At 41.8% G+C, this 14,878-nt stretch overlaps 1 protein-coding gene and 1 long non-coding RNA gene across 2 annotated transcripts; one reads left to right on the top strand and one right to left on the bottom strand.

Moving 5' to 3' along the window:
- Positions 1–1,295: 1,295 nt before the first annotated feature.
- Positions 1,296–1,968, bottom strand: LOC134211255 (uncharacterized). Its single transcript, XR_009978991.1, has 3 exons — positions 1,713–1,968; positions 1,552–1,637; positions 1,296–1,492 (listed from the first exon to the last, which is right to left on the bottom strand). It is a non-coding gene; the product is annotated as an uncharacterized LOC134211255 (long non-coding RNA).
- A 5,906-nt stretch (positions 1,969–7,874) lies between these two features.
- On the top strand, positions 7,875–8,992 carry LOC134211248 (uncharacterized). The gene is made up of 2 exons (XM_062687954.1): positions 7,875–8,257; positions 8,328–8,992. The coding sequence occupies exons 1-2, from the start codon at positions 8,126–8,128 to the stop codon at positions 8,529–8,531; spliced, it is 336 nt and encodes a 111-aa protein (XP_062543938.1). The 5' UTR covers positions 7,875–8,125; the 3' UTR covers positions 8,532–8,992.
- The last annotated feature ends 5,886 nt before the right edge of the window (positions 8,993–14,878 follow it).

Raw genomic sequence — 14,878 nt, 5'->3', positions numbered from 1 at the left:
TGAGCAGTGAGAATAAGAAGTAAGAAGTGTAAAATTAGAAGTGAGAGTTGAGTAGTGAGAAACGAGTAGTGTAATGAGTAGTGAGAATGAGGCGCGAGAAGTGAAGAGTATGAAGTGAGTTATATATAGTGAAAATATAAGTGAAAAAATGAGTTATGAGAAGTGAAATGAACAATGAGAGGTGGGAATTGAGAATAAGAAGTAAGAAGAGTAAAGTGAGAAGTGAAAAGTGAGCAGCAAGGTGAGCAGTGATAATTGAGAAATAGTGCATAGTGAGACTCGCTCCAACTTAGTGCACCCATTCGCTCTAATTAATTCTCACCCACTCGCTCTAACTCATTCTCACTCACTCGCTCTACTCATTCTCACTCACTCGCTCTAACTCATTATCACTCACTCGCTCTAACTCATTCTCACTCACACGCTCTAACTCATTCTCACTCACTCGCTGTAACTCATTCTCACTCACTCGCTCTAACTCATTCTCACTCACTCGCTCTAACTCATTCTCACTCACTCGCTCTAACTCATTCTCGCTCACTCGCTCTAACTCATTCTCACTCACTCTCTCTAACTAATTCTCATTCACTCGCTCTAACTCATTCTCACTCACTTTCTCTCACTCATTCACTCCCTCATTCACTCACTCAATCTCACTCATACACACACATTCTCACTCACTCGCTCAATCACTCACATTCACTAACTCTGGTTCACTCACTTATTCAGTCTCACTCAATCACTCACTAACTCTCTCTCTCACTCACCCACTCCCTCTCATTCACGTACTTTCACACACTCATTCTCTGGTAGCTGGTAGCGCAGCCTGGGCACTGTTGTCCTTCTGACATCAGCTAGAGTGAGGGAGTGCGACCAAAGGGACCATCGTCCCTAACCCCTAATCCTAAGGCGTTAAGCGACCCGTGCCGAGGGGATGTATGGCCAGGGGGTGAAATAATGAGCTAGGCCTCTAACGGAGCCTGTGGGGTACCTGGGCACCCTCCACAGTAATTGTCCCTTACCGCGTCATGCTGGGCTCTGGCGTGGAGGACCTCTTTTCCCGAGCAACTCGTGGGACCAAAATGGAAAACCAAGTCAATTCTTCAATTAGTGATAGTAGTGTAGACGACAACCCCTTCGCAAGAGGTGGGGTGTTCAGGTCTCCGCCTAGGAGGCCACAGGCAATAGTCGGCAGCTCAGTGCGCAGCGCCAGCGTGGGTCACTTAACCTTCATCTCAACTGAAAAAACGCCGGTAGAGGTTTGTTCCCGAAGGGAACCACAATTCTTATAGCAGCCAATTATTTTTTAGCAACGCTTAAACTATAATATATTTCTCATTAGTAAACAATTTTCTTAAACTTAATTTCATTATTTTTTTACTCACAAGAAGTGGTTTCCTTTTGCCCGCTAACTTCTTTGATTCTTTCTTTAAACTTCGATTGCCAATCACTTGTGCAATTACCCTAAGCAGGTTTGGTCGTCAGGGGCTATCTAAATCACCAAACAATCAATTATCAATTCTGCTGAAGCTTTACACATTGACTACTTACGAGCTAATCCTGAACAGGCCAACTAATACAGGACTGTCTTGCACATCCGATGGTACTTAATTGATAAGCATCAATATTCACCGTTCCTGCAGGTAAGTATTTACATTTGTTTACATTTATTATTTACACAATTTCTGTTTCTTTTTAGGTTTTATACTCACTGGATTCAGTATTGAAATTGCCCTGACACTTGTTTTTTTCCTACAAATTATACCTACACTTGATAATCAACTAAAACTCTTTTGCTTCATGCAAATCTAAATCACTTTTTCTTCCTATCGTGCGAGCGCAAATTATATTCGTTCTGTACTACTTGTTGTTTATGTTTTATATTCCTACCACAACTACCACATTTTCTCTCTTCTTTCGCTACTATCACTGCTGCATATGAGCTGTCATATTTATCGCGGCTGCACAACCAGGGGTTCACAAGCGGCTTTGCAACAAGGTTATTGAAGGCCCATGGCTTGTGGAGGCGATGAACCACAAACGCGATGGGCTTTCGGCCTTCGAGGTGGCGACGGAACAGCTGGACGCCATCGTCGACTTTGCGTCATCGAAGCATAATATCAGTAAGGACCTCAAGAAAAACTGCTGAAACTTCGAAAGTCGATGTTCGACGCCAAGCGCGAAGACGGTGGTACCAAAGTCTACCCAGACTGAGGCTCAAGTATTCGCGGGCACGTCGGGGGTGACTGCTCCAACGGAGCAGACACAAAAACGGGGGAGACAGTCTCCAGGGGATGAGCTCACTGGGGGCCGCTCCAAAACGCGGAGGGTTACTACCCCGAACAAGGGTAGTGGGGCTGGGAAGCTGAACCCCGGCCAGGTACCTCCAAAACCGGAGGAGGAAGGACCTGGAAAGGTCCATCCACCCAGGAAAGACGGTGGTAAGGGGTTACGGCAGGCTGAGAGCTCTCAGCCGCACCAGACCAGGGAAATAGAGGGGGATGACGCCTCCTGGACCCTGGTCAAGAACAAGAGGAAGGCCCAGGCGAATGAATTTGCAAGAAGTCTAGGGTAGGCGCCAATCGCTCCAGGGGCGATGCCCTAGTCATCAAAACGGACGAGGCTAAGTACTCGGACGTCTTGAAGGAGATGAGGAGTGACGTCAAGCTCGGTGAACTCGGCGCCGACGTACGTCGAATAAGACGTGCCCGGATGGGCGAGATGATCCTCGAGCTGAAGCGGAGCGTCTCGCAAAAGGGCGCCGCCTACAAGAAGTTATGATGGAGGTGAATCTAAGGGTTAAAGACCTGGACGAGATCACCGAAGTCGAAGAGCTCGTCACGGCACTGCACTGTGGAGACGCCCAGCGCAGCCGTTCGGCTACGGAAAGGTTTGGCAGGGACGCAGGTAGCATTGGTTCGGCTATCTGCATCGGACGCCTCCAAGGTAGTCAAGTTAGGAAGCGTCAAGGTGGGATGGTCGGTATGCCCTGTGGGCATATACGAGCAACCCGAAGTTTGCTTCAAGTGCCTGCAACAGGGGCACAAGCAATGGACTACAAAGGCCCTGGCAGAAGCAATCTCTGCCGACGCTGCGGATTGGAGGGGCATAAGGCACAATGCTGCACGAACCCTCTCAATTGTTTGATTTGTTCCAGCAAAGCTGTGAACAGCAAGCACCCCATGGGGGGTTCGATGTGTAAAGATGAAGTTGGCTGGAACGCCGTTTTATCGGCTATCGCCCAATTCGTCTCGGAGCTACACAGAAAGTGGCGCGTGGACTCAAGGATGGCTAGTTCAGGCGCAAATAAGAGGTGGTCCAAGGGATCGGAGTCGGCTTCATGGGTCATACCGGTGGTCATGCTCTGGTCGAACTCGATCCTTTTATCGAACAAGTGGCCGCGCGAAGAACAACGTCGGTTGCGGCGTCGGTCAACCGGGCGGGTTCCGAGCCCGAGGACGGAAAGGGGTCCTCGTGAAGGCTGGGGCAGGCGTAGGCCAGAGAGGTCAATTTGGGGTGCACGCGGCATCATCATTCTTGATACCAGTCGTGCAGAGGGAAGCAGGTGCGAAGTCGACCCTTTCCACCTTCCGGGGACATAGGGCGCGGTAAGGCCACCTGGAATGCCGGCAATGTGCCGGCACGAAACCATGGTGTTCTTCTAAAAAAGCGAGTCATGATGTTCGGTGCGGCAAGGACACGCAACTAACCTCGAGGGTGCGTTGTGCACTGGCCCCCCTTTGAAGCATTACTTTCTGGTTGTACCGAAGGAACGGTTTAGCGGGTCGGGGATGTAGTCCTGCCTCCCTCGTTTGCTGTTGGAGGTGGTCCCTAACCCCGCACTTCCTGAACAACCTAGGATGTCTGTTGAGCAGATTCCCCCTCCATTGCTTAGGAAGAAAAATAAAAGCCATGACTCGGCCTCTTCTGGTCAGATCTCCGTGACGTGCACACACACCCACGGAGAGCAGCTGTCATAACAGTTCGCTCCGGCCATTTGGGGCCACACACAAACGTGTGCTCTGGACCGACTCTCGGACAGTATTAGCCTAGATTAACTCCGAACACCGCAAGAATCACCAGGTTGTAGGCTGCCGTGAAGCGGAAATCTTTATCGTCGACGGATGTAAGTGAATGGCGGTGGATTCCCACCAAATCAAACGTGGCTGATCTTGTAACGAAGTGGGGATCGGGACCCAGTTTCAGAGAACAAAGCGTATGGTTTTGTGGACCAAAATTCCTGCATCAGCCGGAAAGTATGTGGCTAATACAACAGCAAACATTTATTTTAACTACAGAAGAATTTCGAACATGTAACTTTCATGTTACCATCTCCCAACCACTCGTGGAGGCAACTCATTTTAGACGCTGGGAGCGGATCCATAGAACGTTCATCGGTTTATCGACCACGTCAAACAAAAAAGGGTTGAACACCCACTAGAATCGGGAGCACTTACTAAACACGAGCTGATCACTGCTGAAAGAAGCCTTTGGAAGCAAGTACACAATTAATATTATAATGCTGAAAAGGAACAACTCGACGAGAAGAGGTCTACTGTTATATGCAGGACAAGTAAACTATATAAACTGTGTCCATTTATGGATAAGTTTGGATTCTTGCGTATGCGGTGTCGCTTGGAGTTAGCTACTCACGTGCCGAACGAAGCAAAGATTCCAATAATACTACCACAGCAATCTCGAATCATGGATCTCCTGGTAGATTGGTATCATCGTTGGTATAAACGTGCAAATCGGGAGACAATTATCAACGAGACGAGGCAGCGTGTTCAAATTCCAAAAATGCGAGCATTGGTAGCAAAATTGTCGAAAACATGTATGCTATGCTTAGTATGGAAAGCTATTTCTAAGTGACCAGCAATGGCTCCGTTACCGAAGGTACGTCCCACCCCGTTTATTCGTCCTTTTACGTATGTCGGCTTAGACTATTTTAGTCCAATACTGGTAAAGTAAGGTCGGAGCAATGCAAAAAGGTGGATCGTGCTATTTACTTGTCTGAGCATTCGTGCAGTACATATGGAAGTAGTGCACAACCTCTCGACGGAGTCATGCATATTGGCGATACGCAGATTCGTTACGATACGTGGAGCGCCAGTAGAGATATTCAGCGATGGGACAAACTTTCACGGAGCCAACAATGAACTGAGAGAACAAAGAGAAGAACGTGACCAAACGTTAGCAGAAGTTTTCACTAATGGCAATATAAAATGTTCGTTCAATCTCACAAGGGCGGGGCGTGTAAAACTAGCCGAAGGTGGATTTCTGGAATCCACCAGAAAGCCCGATGATGAGACCCTAGAAACCGTAATAATTAAAGCAGAAGGAATAACAAATTCACGACCATTGGAGTCAGCAAATCAAGAATCCCTCATGGTCAGCAAATCAAGAATCCCAAATGGTTCGACGATGTAAGGGACATTGCCATTGGAGACTTGGTACTCGTAGTAAATGATGCTGCGGTATGAAATCAATGAACACGTGAACGGTAAGAGTAGGTAAGGTAATCCCAGATGCAGATGGCATGATTCGTCAGGCGTAGGTGTTTGAAATTGGCGCTCCTCGACGTCAAAGGACGTGACGAATCAGGATCAGAGAATGCTAGTCGTTCACGGAAGATAGAATGTGACAGCAAGAAACGCCAATAATGACTGAGGCATCTTTCATATATTGCGATATAGGCCTAGATATATTCTTTTCACTCGATACCTAATTGATATAGCGATAACAAAAGATGATGAGTCAGTGTGAATAGGTGGAATGATAAAAACCAACGTCGTGAGTGTAGATTCATTGTAAGTTGATTTGATTTTCAGAAAATCAGTTATATATTGAGAATTATGTTGTACATATACTGTAATAACCTGTTTCTTCTGATTGTGAGTTAGTAAATACCTTAAACGCTAAATTATGTTATTGTAATAATTGTAATTTTCAGATTTCTCAAACGAATTTTCGACCCCCACGAGTGTCTACTCTCCTAAAAACTAATAACCTAAAATCTATATTCGAACGGATGAAGTAAACTTAGTTCCCTTTTAAAAAATAATAAATTAATCACCGTGTACTCAATAACAGTTTCAAACCTGAAATAAACCTGCCAGCTAAGAGAGGAATTTAATGAACTCAGATACTGATGATGTGTAAGTAATCATTACATTGTTTGAACTAAGCGTAAATCTATTCTCAAAATACATTCTAGTTAAAGTTGCCCTGAAACTACGGTTGCGCTACTAAAAAATTCAGTCCGAACAGAGACAATTTTCAAACCCAGCATGGTATTGCTTTATGGCCGCGCATCTTACCGCTTGGCTAAGAAGGGCCCCTCCTTGCTGATAATAATGTTAGACATAAAATACGAGGACGACTTGCAAGCATTCTGAGTATTCGAGAGACGGGTGATTAGGAGCCGTGCACTAATTAAGTGAACAATTTTTCTGAGATTTTCAATATTCCCCTCCCCCCATGTAATTTGTCCCATAGAAAAAAACTTTTTTATTTTTATATCAAAGAGGGAGCTCTCGATACTACACATCAAATTAATTATATACTGTCGTCATGCAACAAGTAAATTTTCAACAAGAAAAAACAATCAACGTGGGCGAAAAGACTAAATTCTGTTTTGCGTGTTATTGTTGTTGTATTGCCTTCAAAAATTTGCTTGCCGAGAGTTTCGTTTTCGGCTCACACTGACAGCTAGATTTCGGCTCGGCTTGACACACACATTTTTCGTATTCAAGAAGTCGAAGCAAATTCTGCTCTTCCCTCCCATAGGAAACCCCATTGCTATCTGACAGAGTTTGAGTGAAACATGGCCGCCATGTCCTCCTCTTTGCTGCTCTACTGGAAAAACCCATAAATAACTGTCATTGGTTGTGTGAAGAATTTTGCTTCGACTTCGCGAATCCGTTTCTCCCTCCCAGATTTATATGGAGAGTAAGAAAATGACAGACCTCCCTCTCCCTCATAAGTGCTTACGAAATTAGTATACAACCCCATTATGAACAACGAGCTCGCCCAGTAGCTAAGGCTAGAACGGTACGATGGGCAGGGCATGTTGGAAGAATGCCGGACAGCAACCCTGCAATCCGGCTGGTACAAGACGGCGTGAAGCGCAGCGAGCGAGGTGGACTGACTAGGTACAGAACGGGCGGGCTATCTTATTTCTCCTACCAAACTTCCGTGAAACCTGATCCCTCGAAAACACATGGAAACAAAAGTCATGGACAAGATTCCTGAGGTTGTGACTTTTTTTAATCCTGCTATCAGTAGCCCCTACATCTTGTATGGCCATGCTGAAGTGATGAGATCTTATGATGCTAGACTGAGGCTAGGCTTTATAACGCTACCACCTTATATATCTAGCATTTACAGGCTGAAACGAATACACAGTATTATGGGATGATTCAAGGTCTCAATCTGATAGCTTCAAATCGAATTCAGAGAATTAATCAATAAAAGACAGATCCAAATGTGGGTACAATAGCGATACTTCAACGCACACACCATCGAACCATCCGGTGCAGTTCGCGTTATCTATCTGTCCATCTATTGGTTCGAATGTTCTTTTCATCTTTTGATTGCACCACTTCACTGCCTATGGGCGAAGCACCATCAAATTCGTCAGACGGTCGTTGAACAGATGCATCGACCGCCTGTCTGATGGGCTCGTAAATAGGCAAACAGACGCAAATGTGCCGCCATCTGTTGAGAGCACGTGTATCGTTGTATTCCACAAATCGGGGTAGTCAGACTTGCGCGTCACCGATTTATGGGTCTTCATATGACCCATAGTGAGCGTTACGTCTGAATGTCTATGTCTATTTATCTTTTGACCAAACCGCGCGCGTCCCAACTGGCTGGTTGTGTATTTGTTCGCTGACGATGACGGAGACCATCTGATGGGAACACGAGCTGATAAGTTTATGATATGTGCACCGGTGGCTTCGTCGCTCAATCGTTCGCTTATCAATCTGCGTCTCCAAACGGCAGGTACGATTGTCGCTACGATAGGGCAATAATAACACTCGATTCGCAACCACCCAACCATCATCAGTCAAGGGCTTTCTTCTTCGCGTGATTTTGGAAGACACCGAGTGCAGAAATAGAAATGACGCTTCGGGAAAACTCCGACCACGAGATACCGCCAAACCGAAAGTTTTCGGTTTCGCAGTCCGGTCGGTTCAAATCACGGTCCAAAATTAGGCCGTCTCTCAGTGGGGACATGTTTCGCGCGGAACCGGTAAGTTGCCAAGATTGCCATAATATTCTTATATCTTTGGTGATACAAGGATCCATTTGAAAACGTGCAGGTCAACACTGAAGAAATCCAACCAAAACCAGACTCCACTGGAGATGGCGTATCTCACCGAACGGTCGGACAGCTAGACGGTAACGGTAATAGTGCCAATTCGGGGAATCACCCACAGCAGATGCATCAAACGCATTCACATTACCACGACGGCCATAATCTTCAGCATCGACCAACGCGGGAAATACTGGAAACGTCCCTATGAACCGATTCCGGACTGCATGTTTGGCAGATCACGTTGTCGAAACCGACGGTTGCACGCTATTTTATTAGCTGTCGCACGAGATGACGATAGCATTTCGACCATTTGGGGCATGGTTTCCCGAGGTAAAATGTTCAAAACGAGAATTTCTATGCATTGTTGGATTCAATTGAAGTAAACAAATAGATACGAGATACGAAAATGATCGCTGTGAACCTTGTCCTTAAACTTTTAGAGCTATAGATGAAACGGAACAATCGAGTTAAGTGGCTTATCTGTGATGCAATGTGTTTGTGTGCATGTGCTTTGTTTGGTAGGAAACTCCTAGAAAGCAAACACTGATTGTTTATTCGGAAATCCAGTACGGGTTGTGGTTATTGTGTTTTAAGGTACTTGTAAGTGTTTAAATAATATTTGGTGAAGTACTACTTATGTTAAATAAAGATAAATTCATGCTGAAGAAATTGCGTTTGTGATTTATTTAGTGTAGATGATTGCAAATTCTATTCGAAGATTAAACAATATGCATACCCGAGCAGGAGAAAATAACTCAATAATGCTTCATTCTGTTATTGATACCTTGCACTGATTAACTAACGTGTGCATATAAGAGGTAAATAATACCAAAAATTAATATGCAAAATACTTCAGGTATAACTTACTCTGTTATTACAATGCCAAACGCATAACAAATTATTATTCGTTTGGTATTAAAATACCCAGGCATGTTATGCATGAAGCATTTTGCATAGTTTTTTGACATTTTACCTCGTAAGTTCATACCAACTTATGTTATCGAGATCATCGCTCCTGCTCGGGCTAAGATGTGGTGGGATTTGACAATGGGCTCTGTAGAACTTCAATAAAAAGCTGCAAGTATCCGCAGGCAGGCTTCGCCAGAGCGACCTAATGCCGCTCTAAGCGCACAAGTTCAAGTCCTGGTGTTAGGTGGGAAACTAAATAGACCTGACATATCGGCCCTCCGACGAGACAAAAGGTTTGCGCAGGCGTAATAAATCGCCTGTAAAACCAATAAATACGAACGACATAAGAGATAACACAACTCGATACAATCGGCACGACCTAGGCGACGAAAAAAGCATCACGATTGGAAGTTTGAAACAGGGAACTACAAGTCGCTAGATTTCGCACGTTGCGGCAGGATAATCTACGATCAATTACATCCCTGCAACTACGACGTTTTGCGCTGCAGGAGATTTACTGGACATGACAGAAATTGTGGAAAATTGGGCATCGAGTGGCTACTAGTAGCTTCTATCAAAACTGTGTCGCACCAACGAGTCGAAAACCGGCTTCATAGTGCTGGGCAAGATATGTCAACGTTTCTATATCATCTATAGCAACATCAACGTGCACTGCCTACACAGAGAGCGACCTGACTACGAGAAAGAAGCGGTTTATGCGCAGCTGGACGATAAGTTCTTCTCCGACATCACAAACGTCCGCACCTACCGCAGTTCGAAATATTGAATCTGACCACTACCTCGTGGCAGAATTCCTGCGCTCGAAACTCTCGACAGTGTACAATACGCGTCGAAGTCGAACGCCACGAACGTCGAACGTAACATTGAGCGGCTACAAGACGGTAGATTAGTCCAAGACTACGGGCAGCAGCTGGAAGTGGTACTCCCAACAGAAGAGCAGCTAGGCGCAGCTTCTCTTGAAGATGGCTGGAGAGATATTCGATCCGCCATTAGAAGCATCGTAACGGCTGCATTAAGTATGGAGTCCCCGGATCAGAGAAACGACAGATGTGACGGCGAATGTGTGTGTGTGTGCTGCAACATCTCACGGGATGAACGAGACACGATAAAGGTAAAACTCGATTATCCGGAGAAAAAAACGCAAGCAGGAAGATAGAGACTGTGAAGAGATGGAACAACTGTACTGCGCTAATAACGCACGAAAGTTCTATGAGAAGCTAAACCGTTTACGTTAGGGCCACAGTCTGACATGTATAAAAACCAGGGCTTGCAACCCACCGAAGATGAGCAAATCACGCATGCCTCCTTCTCTTGCTTGCTTCACAAGCAGCCAGTGGTAGTGAGGAAACAAATTCGGCAAGCAACACGACCCCGTAGAAAATTTGACAGCTGGAATCGACCGATTTCGTCGGGTACAATCGGCCGATTGTTGCAACCTACGCTTATGAGATTTTAACACAAGCGTGGGTCAATTAATCACCCTATTTAATATCATTCCGACGAAATAGCTTGTTTAATAGTGGAATTTCGTGTACACTAATTTAAACGAATGACGAATCAACAGATTTGATCGGTAAAAATCGGGACTGCCGACTAAATACAGTGATTGATCGGCCAATGCCTGTGTTAAATTCCCATAAGCGACGATGCAACAATCGGCCGATTCGCACCCGATTTAGTCGGGTCAATTTTCTATGGGGGAAGCTTCGATGCTCTTGTCACACATAAGCTACTGAATCATACATGTTCGTTGTTTGTTGTTTGTTGTTTGTCACTCCTGCGTTGTGTTACGGGAGAAGATGATACATAACAAAGCAAAACAATTCTGAATTTTGCAGCTGTTCTCAGGCTGTAGCGCTTGTCTCGCTTCTCTTTGAATACATGTTTTAACGAAGCAGTTTGATCCAAACGCGCATTAAAAACATGCGGTTATTTCTAATGCTATATCCGCACTACGATCGAATAACATGTTATTCGCGCTTTGGTGTTATTCGGCCAATAACATGTTTTTCGAAGGTAATATTCCCATACATTTCTGACAGCCGAATAACACCTTTGAATAACATGTTATTGCGAATAACGTGATACAACTGATCGAATTTGCTGCTCGACTGAAGGCCGAAGGCCCTGCGCATGTTTTCTTGCATTCAAGTGGTTGGTCATTTCACGTGTCCAATTGGATTATACGGCAATGTCATTTTTGGCCCTTATTATGGATTCCACTTCACAGTGAAAACAAAGTGAAGTGAGCAGAACCTTATTACGGTTTCCACATCAGTGAGAACATGTGAGAAGTTCATTTCATGTGACAGCTCTGATGAACGCAGGGTTATTATGGTTTTCACATATGTGAAAAAACAACTCACTTTAGGTGGAATGTTTACACTGTCGTTTTTGGAGGTGAAAAGTTGACACGCAGAATGGAGTAAGTTGAAAATGGATTGTTATTTAAGTTTTTCCTCAAATGTTTTGTTATTTGCTATATTTTAGTAAGAAAAGGACTAACGTACGCCAATTTGCTCGTCTTGTTTCGTTCATGGAGGAACATCCAGAACTAGCTAGAGGTGGTAGATTCTCAGATTGCAGAGAATCTGTTTCTTCTTTTTGGGCTACAATTCAAGCTGCATTAAATAGCTTGGGTCCTCCGACACGTTCTGTTGCAGCTTGGCAGAAAGTTTGGAATGATAAAAAGCTTCAAATAAAGAAGAAACTGCAGCATAACCAAAACGAAGTGAGAGCTACCGGTGGTGGGCGCAATACACAGTACTCTTTTAATGATGTAGAAGAAGCCATCATCCGTCTACTGTCTTTGCGAAGAACAGTGGACCACAATGGTGCTATTTTTGGAACACAATCCTCCACAGGACTTCCAAATCAAGAGCATAATCAGGAATTAAATAATGGACCATCGCCAGCTGGCGAGATTGAATTGTTAAGAACGTCGGCAGATCTAACCAACAGATCAACTCGAACAAGTGAAACTGAAAATGAGCATCGATCAACGCGAAATCGTGGCCGCGTTAATCAGCGCAATTACCGCAAAGCTCTGCTAGAAAAGCAGACCAATGATCTTAAAGAACTTAAAGAACATGTATCGGCATGTGCCAGGTACTCTCGAAAATCGTTTATGGTCCATGAGAAACGATTCGGCTTAGAACAAAGGCGGTTTCAATTAGTTGAAGAAAAATTTCAATTTGAAAAGAAATACGATTAGAAAAGCAAAAACAATGGACTAAACAATTACAACTCAAACAAAAAATTCTCAACTACAAGAAGCGTAAACTAGATTTCGATATGGGACGGACAACAATTGATGCATTGGAAGAACACAATGAACAATTGGAAGCTCAACTAGAAGATAGCTTCAATGGGGAGAATAATTAAACGTCTTTGCTTTGAAGATATTTGAATTTAAACGCAATTTAAATTGCTTTTTATTTTTTTTATCATGTGAAAAGCGTGTTCGAATAATATATATCGTTGTCTACAAAATATTGTTCATAATTTCTCGTCTTACTCCATTTTAATTTTCATATTCTTCATTTTCTCCATTAACGGGTAAGTTTTCGTTTTCGTGAATCAGCTCAGGGTCGTCGAAATCCATTTTATGTTTTACACGGAGATTGTAAGGTGCGACGTAGTAGTACAGTTGTTTTTCCTTTTGCACAACAAAATGTGCCTTTAACCACACCTGTTGTTCAGTAACATGCGTCTAAGTTCTTAAAGGAGTGATTTTGAGTATCATTCCACATCGCTACCGTTCCACACAAAAGAATCATATGATGAACATATCGAATCACCAGATTATGGTCACAAATCTATAATGGTTGTATACTGTCGTCATACACATATTTGTCCCACGCTTGCTGGGATTCTATGTACATGGGACAATTATGCGTAGAACGACAGTATAGTAGCGTTATATATTTATTCATTTGTATGAAGCACATACGGTTAAGCCTCCCTCCCCGTAAAACGTAACGTTATTTGTGAACAGATCCCTAGGCTCTACAACCTACCACAATTACGTTGAAACTATATGGAAACCTTCTCTGTTGCAAAACAAATGTTTATCACGAGCTGGTGGTATTATGCTTACGTGGGTGTTATCTACACAGCCGATTACACCAGGAATTCCAGTTTTTTTTTCGTCAAATCACAGTTTAATTTTTTTCTCGCTTTCTTCAACTGGAAAATTTATTACAAGAGCACTTACTTTTTCTTCAATTACCTATATTTAGAATAATTTTCAATACTTTTGACATGGTAGACTGAGCTAATCCTATGATGCGGTCGTTACCAACCACCTTTTTATAATTTCCTTCAGCGAAACAAATCAAACAAGCTACCAACATTATTTTTATAAATATTCAAAAATTTCCTTGCAAGCTCGAAAGAATGTGATGCCGCTAAAATGATGAACATAAAATACAGATATGATCAAGTCAAATTCATCGTTTCACTTACGATTTTTCAGTTTGATTAGGCGGGTCAGAATAATCTCTTATTTTTTTACGCTTCACAGTGATGTTTGCAAATTCCTCTTCATCTTTACTATTGTTATCAAACCATAATTCAACGCTCATATTCGAAAAACACAAATTGAACCTAAGCATAAAAAACTAACTCTAACTGACAACTTCTCACTGTAAACAACGCTATTATGGATCACACTTCACTGTCACTGTCACTCCACAGAGTTCATTTCATTCACTTCACTTTATGTGGAAACAGTAATAGGCCAAACAATGTGAAGTGATCGTTAGGTGAAGTGAATGTGAAAGTGAAAGTGGAATCCGTAATAAGGGCCTTTGATTTCCTATTCGTTTTCTATCGGATTCTTCGGATTCTTCAATCAGCTGTGTAGAACAACGGAGCTGAAAATTGGCAAGGTATACTTCATGATGGACTGTCGCATTTATTATTTAATATTCAATATTTAATATTTAATGTTTAATATTTAATATTCAATATTTAATATTTAATATTTAATACTCAAAATTTAATATTTATAAATATTTAATATAAATATTGAAAATTAAATATTTAATTTTAAATATTAAATATTGAATATTAAATATTAAATAATAAATATTTAATATAAAATATTGAAAATTAAATATTAAATATTAAATATTAAAGATTAATTAAATATTAAATATTAAATATTAAATATTAAATATTAAATATTAAATATTAAATATTAAATATTAAATATTAAATATTAAATATTAAATATTAAATATTAAATTTAATATTTAATATTTAATATTTAATATTTAATATTTAATATTGAATATTAAATATTAAATATTAAATATTAAATATTAAATATTAAATATTAAATATTAATAAATATTAAATATTAAATATTAAATATTCAATATTAAATATGTATTCAATATCAACATTAAATAATTGATATTAAATATTAAATGTGTAATTAATATCGAATGTTAAGTAATTAATATTAAATATGTAATTAATATTAAATGTTAAATAATTAATATCAAATATTAAATATTTAATATTAAATATAATATTAAATATTAAACATTAAACATTAACACAATATTAAATAAAATATTAAATATTTATTAAAATACACACACACACAAATGTCAC

This window comes from Armigeres subalbatus, chromosome 1 (genome assembly GCF_024139115.2).
Source record: "Armigeres subalbatus isolate Guangzhou_Male chromosome 1, GZ_Asu_2, whole genome shotgun sequence".
Lineage (NCBI taxonomy): Eukaryota > Metazoa > Arthropoda > Insecta > Diptera > Culicidae > Armigeres > Armigeres subalbatus.
The sequence above is the reverse complement of the archived record's forward strand: the minus strand, read 5'-3'. Positions and strand labels throughout refer to the sequence as shown.

Bases quoted from the DNA above. Each gene is read 5' to 3' on its own strand.
- LOC134211248 (XM_062687954.1), top strand. From the start codon at position 8,126: ATGACGCTTCGGGAAAACTCCGACCACGAGATACCGCCAAACCGAAAG. The intron at 8,258-8,327 runs GTAAGTTGCCAA...GAAAACGTGCAG, and splicing joins ACATGTTTCGCGCGGAACCG to GTCAACACTGAAGAAATCCA.